This window comes from Mesitornis unicolor, unplaced genomic scaffold (assembly GCF_000695765.1).
Source record: "Mesitornis unicolor isolate BGI_N332 unplaced genomic scaffold, ASM69576v1 scaffold30963, whole genome shotgun sequence".
NCBI lineage: Eukaryota > Metazoa > Chordata > Aves > Mesitornithiformes > Mesitornithidae > Mesitornis > Mesitornis unicolor.
In genome coordinates, this window is record NW_010177441.1 from 3420 (window position 1) to 16211 (window position 12792).

Below are 12792 nucleotides of genomic sequence, written 5' to 3' on the forward strand. Positions count from 1 at the left end.
TAATTTGAAGAAGAACATCAAACTCTGTGTCCAGGGGAGGGCAACCAAGATGGGCAGGACTTCCAAGGAATGGCTGTGGCCACTTGTGTTATTCAGCTTGGAGAAGAGAAGCCTGAGAGGTGACTTCATCACAGTCTACGACTTCCTTAATGGAAGCAGTGTAGGGGGAGGTGCTGATCTCCTCTCTGGTGACCAGCGATAGGGCATGAGGAAATGGAATGAAGCTGCATCAGGGGAAGTTCAGATTGGACATCAGTAAAAGGTTCTTCACTGAGGGGGTGGTTTGTCACTGGAATACGCTCCCTAGGGAAGTGGTCACAACACCAAGCCTGTCAGAGTTCAGGGCGCATCTGGACAACACTCTTAGTTATATGATTTACTTTCATGTAGTCCTGCAAGAAGCAGAGAATTGAGCATGATGATATGGGTCCCTTCCAACTTGACGTATTCTATGATTCTATTAATAGAGTGGTTTATGTTGGAAGGATCATCCAGTCCAACCCCACTGCCAAGTGCAGGGACACCTCCCACCAGACCAGGTCGCCCAAAGCCCCATCCAGCCTGGCCTTGAACACTTCCAGGCAGGGGGCATCTGCAACTTCCCTGGGCAACCTGTGCCAGTGTCTCACCATCCTCACAGTAAAGAATTTCTTCCTAATATCTAAATTTACCCTCTTCCAGACTAAAACCATTCCCTCTCTTTCTATTGGTACAGCATTAGCCTTCTGATGAGAATTAAGTTGGGGATCTCACTGTCACAACATATTGTAGAAAATACCATAATAAATGAGTTTGGGTAGATGAAATTACTTGCTGGTTTTACACAGTATGGTAGTTCTTTATTCTTATGCATTAGCTTTGCACCAAATCGTTAGTATTTCTGCTGGCTTTGTGTTACTTTTGAATGTGTGTTAAGAATAATTAATGAGAAGAATGCAAAATAGGAAGCAACTGCCTAAATAGTTGCTCTGCAGAAAAGTTTCTAGAGTTTATAGCTGTTAAATAAGTCAGTGCTGTTATACAAATATTTTTACCACATGGATTTCATATAAATACGAATATAGCTTGCAGGATGTAGCGTTTGTCCTGTTCCAGTAAGTATAAATAAGAACTCGTCTGGAATATTTTGGCCAGTTTTAAGCCTCACACTTACAAAACAATATAATTGGATTTGAAAATCCAAAGAGTGGTGGGAATGGTTGGATCAGAGAAAACAGTCCTCTAGGAAAGATTAGTTTTATTGGAACCCTTTATTCTAACAAGAACAACAATCTGTGTTGTCCATTGTGGGCAGGATGATGAAGGAATAGGATAGTGAAACACTGGAATAGTTTTCTTGGAAAAAAGTCACTGGGAATCTTGAGAACAGACTAGATAAACATGTCAGGAATAATACAGGTAAGTAACCCACTTCAGGAAGGAATGGACTGAATGACATTTTGGAAGACCTGCAAGTCTAAATATTGCCAGTATAAAGACTGACTTAAAAGTTGTTTCCCCAAGAACTGGAACTAACTGTGTGAGCAAACTTTTAACTAACCGAGGGCAACTGCCTACTCAAACACAGACTTTTAAACTCTTTTCTCTGTCAGACTCTCTTTTTTAATGTTTGAGGGTTTTTTTCCTTACTATACTATTAACTCTTACCTTCAAAGCATAATGCAGTGAGATTTTACTTTTTTAGACATACCTATTCAAAATAGTAATTATTAATAACTAATTGCAAGATTAGTATGTTTTCCTGTATGGACTGAGATTTCCCTTGGATGTTTGGGATGGTTTTTTTTTTAAAGTAGTATTGTCAGCTTAACTTTAAAATGTTAACTAGGGTGAACTTCTGATATACTTCCTAACTCCTGGAATCCTTTTTGAAATATTTAGCCTGCTAACTAGTTTTGTTGAATAAATTTGTCTGATTTTCTTAGGATCAAGTAATTCCTTAGCATTTTTCTTGGATGTGTTCCTTTTTAAGTTTTATAAATGTTTTGCTTTCGGTGAGAGCATTTTTCTAGAGAATATTAAATCTCAGTCATAAGCCAGTCAAAGCATAACCAAGTCATCATGGGCTAGGAAGGCAAGAAGGTATACAGTGGGCTTCCAGGTTCGGTTGTTTTAATGATTTTCTAGTCAGCTGAAGAATGTGGCTGTTCACCATACCCTGTAAACACATTTTATGTGTCTAAGTCATGTGTTGAGTGAGAAAGCAGAGCCATCTGAGAGTTAACTTTCACCTGTGTGGAGAGGGATGCTAGTTTTGACTCATGAGAGGCAGCAAAAATACGTCTTGAGAAGATACTTCTCTGTTCAGTTCCAGCAAAAGCATAGATGGGTATATTGCACTTGTGACACTACATCCTCAGTCTTTCAGCAATGGATGGCTTCAGTAGTCTGTGTATGTGTAGATACATATTTTAGTGTATACTTACTAGTCTATAATTATTTACATACTTTACAGTGTGTGTGTGTATATATATATGTGTATATGTAAGTAGTGTATATTCTAGTATATATTTATTGTCATGGATGCACACCTGATTAAAGCCACAGTAGTCTTTAAGTGGAGTAATTTCTTTTGTTGTTGCTAGTTACATAAATAGTGATCTCGACATAGAACTCTTCTCATTTTTATTGTATATAAAAGAAGTAATTATTTCCCACCTTCCTATGGACAAAAAAAATTGAGAAAACTTAAAGTATTTCTAGATTGTGCAAAGCACAGTATGCAGTGCAAGTGGGGTAATACATTAAATGTGAACAAAATGCTTGTCCTTAAATTATTAAAAAATAAATAGTTCCATATTCAGTTACATAAATGTATAATCACTTTTTTGTTTAGTTCAAGGAAGAAATCTCTAAGCGTTTCAAGTCCCACATTGATCAGCTTGTGTTGATATTTGCTGGGAAAATTTTAAAAGATCAAGACACTTTGACTCAGCATGGCATTCACGATGGACTCACTGTTCACCTGGTTATCAAAACACAAAACAGGTAACCTTACTCATAAGTGTTCTTCTGTTTACCTCTCAGAAGTAAAAATACTCGGAATTCTTAATGTGACAGCTTTCTGTTGGGCAAACTTAGATTTCACTAAATCACTTTAATCAGCTTCTTAGTCACAGTTGGTGCAGAATAACAGTCTGAAGCTACAGTGCTCTTTTATCTTGTATTTTAACTGGACTCATGTTTCTAAGTGCAAGTCTCTTGCTTTTTTCTTATTTAACTTTTGGTTTTCGTGCTGAGTGCTGACTGTGGTTTTGCTCCATAGTTCTTAAGCTGTGGAGCTTTTCTTTTCAGGTGCAAAAACTTCTAGTGACTCCTTACTCACTGTTTTGAATAAAACAAAGAAAGAAAACTTTTGAGAACTGCTTTAGTGCAACTAGTTTATCTGGCTGAACAGAAAGACTTGGATTTTAAGATTTTTGTTTGTTTGTTTTGATAAGGCAACTTTAAAATGATTATGAGAAAGTTGCATTAGTTGAGCTATGTCACCTGCCCTTTACTTCCTGTGAAGTGCTCAGAAGGAAATGACTAAACTAAAAAATGCTTTTGACAAGTAGCATAATGTATCCCTCAACTGGATTGCTTGCTGAGTCAGTAATAAGTATGTTGTACTCGACTGAAAGTGGTCTTGCTCGTCGTCGTCTTAAGTCTTTCCTGTTTGTGTTGAGGATCTCCTCCTGTGGAAAAATGTCAGATGATAAAGGATGGAGCATAAAACTTAGGAGAGAAAAGAGACATGCTTTCCTTTTCCAGGCCTCACCAAGACACAAAGGCCTGTTAGTAACATTAGCATTAAATGTAGTCACCTGTTGAAAGTGATGTCTTCAATTCCGTCGTCTCTGTCCTGGAGTCTTGTCTCTGTGAAAACATTTTGTTTGCACTGGCAGAGGTCTCCTTCTTCTACCCTGTGCTTCCCTAGCCTGAAATTTAGGCCTGATAGCCATTCCAGTCATGTATAGATATTAGCTAATCCTGTAATTCTGTGCTCCATGCATCTAAACTAGTGTTCTGCTGTTGCCATGACTTCTGCTTTTTTGCCTGCAGTCTTGAGTGTGGCAAAGAGGCTTCATAGTGATAGCAGGATGCTTTTGACTTGTAGTCTACAGAGGGTTCATAAGTTGGACCTACAATAACTATACGTGCTGAAATACCAGTGTCAGTTCCTCATACCTTCCTGTACTCTGCCTCTGGCCAAAGGAACACCCAGGCACACTGCCACAATTATGGCTTTTGGGGAATTTTTAGTATCCCTGTATTGGTTCTACCACCATTGCAGTCCATGTCTCATTTCTCCTACTTCACACCCAGAACATCAGTAAGAACTTGAATGAGGTAATTTTGTCCTGTGACACCGTATACATTCATCACTTTGTATGCCATGCTTTATTTACCTGTTGACAAGAATATCAGTCAATCAGCAGTATATACCAGCAGGCTATGTATAAGCTAGTGTTGATGATTTGTTGAAAGAACTTGAAGCGTGCAAAGTATTTTATTATTCCTTTGGTTTCTCTCTGTGGTTTTGGTGGCTGATATTTACCCTGGAGTCAGAGAACTCTTAAAAAGAAATTCAAGGAAGCCTCTGGACCCGAGGCATCTCTTAAGCTTGGAGTGGTTGGGGGGTGTGTGTGTGTGTGTGTGTGTGTGTGTGTGTGTGTGTGTGTGTGTTTAGAGTTTTTTGTTTGATTGATTGAATTTTTTTCCCTAGTCTTTGCTTTAGTGAAACAAGCAAGAATTTTACTATAGCTGAAATGTACTTTGAGATGAACTGAGATAATGAAATTTAGTGTACTGTCAAATCCTCAAATCTTTGTTTAAGGTCTGAATTCATAATTTCTGCAAGTTATTTTATGCTGTAGTTCTGCAAATACAGGCATTTATGAGACTGATTGTTGAATGAGACTGGAGAACTGATCTGGGTTTCAAACTAGCCTCTTAGCTTTTGAGTAGAGGCCAGGTTAGCTTTACACAAGCTTGCTTCATTGATCTCTTACTACATGGCAGCACCTGTGTTTATGCCTCTGCAGCAGAAAGGTGTGGAGAGTATATGACTTGGGCAGCCTTTAGTGCCTGTGCTGAGTTATACTGAGTTATGCTAGCTTTAACTTTGTGGTTTTACTCTGTTCTTGAAGTCTTAAAGGTTATTGAGATTCTGATGTTTGTCTTCTAATGAAATAAGACGTTAACTGAATTTCACATTTAGTAAGGCATCCTGTTAAAGATGCGGAATGATACAAATCTGACATCAAATCTTACTAGGCTTTATTTCTTTAAGCCCCAAGCATGTAATCAGTTGTATCTGAGTACAGTGGAATAAAGCAGGGATCCTTAAAACAAGGTAAGGACAGAGGAAATAATTCATTGGTTGGCATCCCAGAGACAGGATGAGAAGGTGGTAATGGCTGCAGTGATAGCCATCCATTTCCTTAATTTTTGGAACTACTGTTCTGAAAAACTGATAACATTACAGATGTCTGAGAGATTTGTTACAGGAAGCCATCTAGAGATAATAGTGTGATTTTTGAGAAAGAATCAAAATGTAAATTAAGATTCTTAAGCGTGACATTATTCCTGCATTTAATTGCATTATTTGAATAATTTGTTAAATTTGCAACTTTTAAACTTGCATTTTTTCAGATCACAAGACCTCTCAGCTCAACAAGCAACCACCACTGGGAGTACTGCTGCCACATCAACATCAAGTAGTAGTACCTCAGCACCAGTTTCAACAAATAGTAACCCTTTTGGCTTGGGTAAGAATATTTGTTAGGTAGCATGGTGGGTGTCCTCTTGGATTCGGGTAATTGTCCGTGAAGATTTATTCTAATATAGACAGAACTGTTTAAAAAAAAACAAACACACCAGACCCCCCAAAAATATTACAAATATCTATGGTATTGATTGTTGAAGGTTTGCAGTCAGTAACTTATCAGAGGAAAGTTGTTTCCTTAATTTTATATGCGAAAATTCAGACTTGTGCTGTTTCTTCTTCAGTAGTACAATTGTATTTTTGCACTATGGATAATGAAGCTCCTTCCAGTGTCCTTGTGCTCCTTAAAAGTTCGTCTGAATTGCTATCAGGAGAGTATTGATGAAGTTGAACCTGTAACATGAAGCCAAGATCTGAAAGAGGAGTGAGAATATTGCTGCTAATCTTGCAATTCAGTATTTCTCGGATTCCAAATCTGAAGGCATTATCAATCTTCTCTTTCATTAATAAAGAGGCTGCAGTTTTTGGACTTAAAAATACTGTTTCCATAATCACAGTGAAGTTTTTGGTTCATTCTTTTTCATATCACTTGCTTTCATGGGGTGGAGTAGAGGTAGAGCTGGAAAGGTAACCATTGTAAGCAATTGCTTTTTTAGGTGTGAACAGTTCTTCAGACTGACTAGTTACCTGAGGAGGGAAATTCAAAGCATAATTTTTTCTTGGTGCATTAGTAAGAAGAGCAGCTCTACTTTTAATTGGAATAGGGAATATGAGTCATATTGGGAGATCTCTCTTGGCTGTAGTCTAATCAAGAGGAGACAGATAAATTATTATTATTATAAATGCATTGGAAAGTGTTTGGGGTGGGGAGAACAACCTAAACACCAAAATCCAAACATCCCATGTATCTTAGCTATGGAAAATGGGAAGAGAAACTGTTACAGTTGCAACAAGTTATATTTCAGATGCGAATTGTTGGATTTTTAGTTGCATGTCTTGTATTTTGTATTTAGAAAGAACCTGGATGTGTTTAGAAGTATACTAGTTCAGTTATATTTTTTTCATCCTCTTAAAGGTGGCCTTGGAGGTTTGGCAGGTCTGAGTAGCCTGGGCTTAAATACATCAAACTTTTCAGAGTTGCAGAGTCAGATGCAACGGCAACTTATGTCCAACCCAGAAATGATGGTTCAGATAATGGAAAATCCATTTGTTCAGAGCATGCTTTCAAATCCTGACCTGATGAGGCAGTTAATTATGGCTAACCCTCAAATGCAGCAACTGATACAGAGAAATCCAGAAATCAGTCACATGCTGAATAATCCAGATATAATGAGACAGGTATGTAGCAGGATCTCTGTAAGTTCATCACCTTTGATTATACTGTAGCTGTAAACAACAAAATAGGAATTGGACATGCTTAGTTTAGAGTGCTTAAACGTTGAAGTTCTTAGACTTGCTAGAAGAATGATAAAAGGCTGCTGTAGGCAACTGATGTTTGTATTTGTAGTTGTTAATGTTCAAAATAGACTGATAATTCAGGAAATCTGCAGCATAGTTTTGAAAGACATTGAAGACTGTATAATCATGTCTTCTGAGTTTAGAGTTGGATGTCCCTGTGTGCACTTGAAACCTTCCATTGTCTAGCCAACAATGAGTTTACCAAAAGTAGTAATTCTCCAAAATACCACACATTTTCATTTTATCAAACTGTGGGCGCTTCTGAGTGCTTTTTAATTAAATGTTACATATGATATACTGTGTGGCAGAAAGTATCAAAAAAACAAATGGATACTTTTGAAAATGTAGGTATTTATTTTAAAGTTCAAATTATAGACTGCCTGCTGTAATGATGTTAGAAATGGTAGGAGTATACTGTGCTGAAAAGATGAAGAAAGTAAAGAATAGTTGATTCAAGGTTTTTCTTCTGATCCAACCAGCATAGTGACAGTTGTAGGATGCTGGCTAAATACCTAATTCAGTTGAGTCCCACTAAGCCGACATCTTGATTTGACTTTAATCATAATCTGAAATTACTCTAGACAGTGGTAACTGAGATATTGCCAAATGCTGACGTTTTCACTTTAGAATGGATTTCTTATTAATACATATTAAACGTTCCACTTCCTTAGACACTTGAACTTGCTAGAAACCCTGCAATGATGCAGGAAATGATGCGAAACCAAGACCGAGCCTTGAGCAACCTTGAAAGTATACCAGGTGGATACAATGCCTTGCGACGTATGTACACAGATATTCAGGAGCCAATGCTGAATGCAGCACAGGAACAGGTGAGACAAGATTGCAAATGCCACTGCATGAAAATATTTTTTTAAAATGAAGCGTGTAACTAATGTAAATTTCCAGATGTGTACTTGACGTAACGTTTCTTGAAGCTTAAAGTCACTATGTAGCCTCTTATTCTTGAGAGGAAAGATCTGTGCTTTTCTGAAATTGAGGAAATACAGGTAGTACTTTGTGTGTTTGAAAAGCTATTTTAAAGTTAATGAATTTCTGTACCACTTAAATTTGAATTCCTTTAATTCTTTACCTTAAAATTCTGAGGAACAGGAAAGTTTTTTTAGTATCTTGGAACCTAAGATAGAAAGAAAAAAAGGCTTTGAAGTTGGAAACCAGTATGCAGGAGATAATGTTACTGTAATCAAAATACCAGTATAGTAGCAACACTGCTTGAAAAAAAAAGTGTGAATTAATTAATATTTTTGGAGGTGCTAGTATCTCTCAGTGTTGGCATCTTTTCAGAATATTTACAAGGAATTACTGTAGGATGGTGAGTATAACTGAACAAGAGCCATCAAGATTTATCTTCATGTGTAATTTTGGAAATGCAACTCATTATTTTTAGCAGTCTTAAAGATGGTTGGCTTTAGTTGATACATGTTTGCTTTCCTTCCTCTGTAGTTTGGAGGTAACCCATTTGCTTCTTTAGTAAGCAATGCATCAACAGGAGGGGACAGTCAGCCATCTCGTACAGAAAATAGAGATCCTCTGCCAAATCCTTGGGCTCCTCAGTCCAACTCGCAGTCTTCCACGTCAAGTACCAGCACCAGTGGTGAGAGTGGTGGCAGTAGTAGTGCTGGAAATAACACCTCTGGCAGTACAGGACAGAGCTCAGCTGTACCAAATTTGGGACCTGGACTAGGAGGTGTGTTTGTTATTGCAGTTGTATATATTTGCACATACTTGGGAGCTTGCTGAAATTATTATTTCATTGGAAGGAGTTTTTGATTTAAAGTTTTGTATTGCTATTTACTTATGTAAAACAGTTGACTAGTATCAAATTCCTCTGTAGAAAAACAAACATGAAAAGTAAACTTAAGAGTAATACTAGTACTTGTGTATTACCTTAAAATAACAAAGGTAGGGAATCTCTAGATGAATTCTAGTAGTTTTCCTGTTTAGAGGCAAGTGTGAAAACCACTAATAATGTAGATACTTAGTGAGGACTTCTTGTTGGATACAGCCTCTGTCTTAACTTCTGGGGTAGATGTGTCTGTGTAAGCAGAACCATGTTGGTGTTTATTTCAGAGACTAAAGTTCTTAGAAACCAAGTGGTTATAGCCTTGTTTTAGGTAGTCTGATTTGTCTGAGGATAGTCAGTATGCTTACTAAAGTAGCCTTTTGCTTTTTTTAAGCTGGTATGTTCAACACGCCAGGAATGCAGAGCTTATTACAGCAAATAACAGAAAACCCACAACTTATGCAGAATATGTTGGCTGCACCCTATATGAGAAGCATGATGCAGTCATTAAGCCAGAATCCTGATCTTGCTGTACAGGTAAATGCATTTGGTGTAGTATTGTACTGTGTACATTGAAGTGAGAAAAAAAAAAAGTTGAATCTGTGGTGCAGTTAAATTTTCACTTGCGCCAACTTCTCAACAGTTGTCTGTAGTGAATGGCTCAGAAAGAGGGGAGTTACTGCCATATTTAGGTGTTACTCTGATTTTAACTTCTTTTTTTAAAAAAAACAACAAATAAAACTAAAACAACAACAAAAGCCGTTGTGATCTGTTCAGGCTGGTGGGTCATAACAAGTTTTGACCAAAGGAGAAGTACATGATTATTATTCTGTGAGGTTATTTTCATAGAATGTTACCCTGTGAGTAGTTGCCTTTAAAACCCCCTGTGGTTTTTACTGCTTGATCTTTTAAGATAAATATTTTTGCCCCATAGATGATGTTGAATAATCCTTTATTTGCTGGAAATCCTCAACTTCAGGAACAAATGAGACAACAACTTCCTACTTTCCTTCAGCAAGTAAGATGAGATACTAGCTGTTAATAAGTGTCTGCAAGTCAATGAGCAATATTTTCAATGGTGTCTTTTTTATTTGACTAAAAGCTAAATTGTATAATATATTCTCATTAGTTTTAGACATTAAATTAGGTTGTCCCTTGCTAATGAAGTCTTGCTTAGTGTCTCCATCCCTTTCAAAAATTAAACCTGACTTTTAGCAGATATTTTTGTCTATGGCTAGCACAACCACTTAGATTTGCTTTTGCTTCTTTGCACAGTCTGACTGTGCACCAGCCAGACAACATCTGTTTTGCAAATTAAAAGACTAGTACTTTTCCCATTAATAGAATGCTGCTTTTCTCTCTTCTCACTATGCTTTTCTCTTACCTTTTCAAACCTGCCATAATCATTTGGGTAAAGAGATCTTGCAGCATCCCTTGAAAGACTCAGATCATTAGCTAATTGAAAAGAAGTGGATTCTAAGGTTTTTTTGCCTGTAAAGATTGCTTTACCACTGTCTTCCCCTCTTAACAACATTTTATTTGCAGCCCAGGTATCTGCTTGGTGTTAGCTGCCACAGTGTGTAGTAGTAATGTGTTCCCTAAACAGGAGCAAGAAAGACTTTTTTAGAAATTGAAAACTTAATCCAGTGCCTGAGTTGTACAGTTAGACATCCTTGCAAATCAGAGTAAATGTGCATTTTTAAGATCTGATAACACACAGGCAGTTTTGAGTAAAATAATTAATACATACATGAATTATAGTAGCAAATTTAGTGTTCAGAAGAAACTGTTTATATTGTTTCAACCACATGAATAGCTGTAGTATTTCATAATGCCACAGCTTTGTAATGACTTGGTAGTATCTGAAGAACTAGTACTACATGCATGCTTTGAAATATGTGAATAAATGGTAATTAATGAAGGCACAGTAGTTATCATTTCTGTTTCCTCCAGTTATCTTTCTGTCAGTATCACCCTAGGAATTATTTGCACAGCTGGTTCTCATTTGTTTTCACTGTGTTAGGTCTGATGATCAGCAGCATTAGCCAGTGAAACAAAGCAAAGAAATATGTGGGAATTCTCAGAATGTCAATAAAATTAGAGCTCATAATTTCTTGGTATACTGGTGCTTGTATTATGGGATTGGGTGAACTATGTCATGTTCCTCTGTATAACTGAAGGCATCTTTTGCAATAAAGTGCATTTGCCCAGCAGAACTAGGAAGACTCGTAAGCTACTCCATCTGCAACTTTTGTAGAAGTATTAACAGGAATTGCTGCTACTTAACAGCTGAAATTAACAGCATTAATAGAGAGATGATCCATGTAATCTGCTCTGAGAATTGTTGGGCTATTATTTCTGTAAAACAATTCCAAATATCAGACAATAAGTAATGATATAAATATTTTATTAAAGTAATTGCAGCAGCTTTCTTGGGAGAACCCAGAATACTTCCCTCTTTAAAAGTAGGTAACCTTTGGCAGCTACATATTTAGTTATTTTCTGACTTTTAGCTATGAGAGAGAGAAAAATTATAGAGCTCAATGAAGAGTATTAACAGCTTGCTGTTCTTGCTGTCTCATTAAGGTGAGCATTAAGCCATTAGTTTTGTATCTAAAATAGTCAGGTTTCCAGACATTTAATTTCAGAAACTAAAAGGATTGGCCTTTTAAATTTATCTGTGGATGTGAAAGCCAGTTCTTAATTGAAGTCACAGTAGAGTGAGAGCCCTTGAATATTACCTTTGCTTGCTAATGAGTTTTGCAGTGTATTTGTTTGCATTTCTCTAGGCTGCAAGGACACTGCAGAGATGGAGACATGCACAAATAGTCATGCTTAAACTGCTGTGGTCTAAATTTAGCTAGGAAAAGAAATGCGGTATAACTATTTCTTACGTATCTGTTGATCAAGTTTCATTGTGTTCAGCGTTGTTGCTTACCAGTAGTATGATGTAGGAATTCTACTAATTCTATTGTTGGATTAATACAGTCCTATGGATTTGAAAAGAGATGAAGTCTGCTAGAGAGATCATGAAAAATACTTTTCCTTGTGTACTTCTCATTTGAAAGGCTTTATCCACACCTAGAGAGTTCATTGATCACCTCCTGCAGAAATTTTCTCAAAAAAACCCAACAAACACTGAAGGATTTCATGTAAATATAAAGTTGAAAGACAAGATCTGACATGATGTCAGACTCTATGAAACCTCTAATGATAAAGAGTAACTTTGAACATCTGCATTTGATTGAGAGTTTCTCTCTTTTTCTTAGATGCAGAATCCTGATACGTTATCAGCTATGTCAAACCCTAGAGCAATGCAGGCGTTGCTACAGATTCAGCAGGGCTTGCAAACACTAGCAACAGAAGCACCAGGGCTTATACCAGGGTAAGAATCAGTCTTAAAAATTCAACCAAGAACTTTTATATTATGTTGTTCATTCTTTTTTTACATGCAGAGATTCACCCAGCTTTTATTAAAGACTCCTCCTCCTGCCTTTTTTAGTTTAATTAAACTTGTTTTATAATGTCACACTTTTGCCTGCTATGCATTTCTAAACACTGCTGACTCTGTCTTAGTAGTTTACTTAAATTGTCATTCACTCTGTAGCAGGATTTTTACTCGGTAATTCAATAAATGAGAAGAGACAAGCTAGTATTCATTATTCAGGTGGTGTATTTCTTCTTATGTCATTTGTGCATCTTTTTATGTTGTTTATGCAGATTTAATCCTGGTTTAGGTGGACTTGGAAGCACTGGAGCTCCTACAGGGTCCACTGTACCTAGTTCTGTTCCCACTGAAAGTTCAAGTCCAGCGTCAGGACCT

The 12792-nt window shown here is 37.0% G+C and overlaps 1 protein-coding gene across 1 annotated transcript in view; it reads left to right on the forward strand.

The window, feature by feature from the left end:
• The first annotated feature begins 1380 nt into the window (after positions 1 to 1380).
• UBQLN1 (ubiquilin 1) overlaps positions 1381 to 12792 on the forward strand; it is a 13396-nt gene continuing 1984 nt past the window's right edge. The window contains exons 1-10 of the mRNA XM_010182088.1: positions 1381 to 1398; positions 2837 to 2988; positions 5638 to 5753; positions 6786 to 7048; positions 7840 to 7998; positions 8630 to 8873; positions 9364 to 9506; positions 9904 to 9987; positions 12239 to 12354; positions 12690 to 12788. Of these exons, the coding sequence (XP_010180390.1) occupies positions 1381 to 1398; positions 2837 to 2988; positions 5638 to 5753; positions 6786 to 7048; positions 7840 to 7998; positions 8630 to 8873; positions 9364 to 9506; positions 9904 to 9987; positions 12239 to 12354; positions 12690 to 12788 (1394 nt within the window). The remainder of the gene's footprint in view (positions 1399 to 2836; positions 2989 to 5637; positions 5754 to 6785; positions 7049 to 7839; positions 7999 to 8629; positions 8874 to 9363; positions 9507 to 9903; positions 9988 to 12238; positions 12355 to 12689; positions 12789 to 12792) is intronic.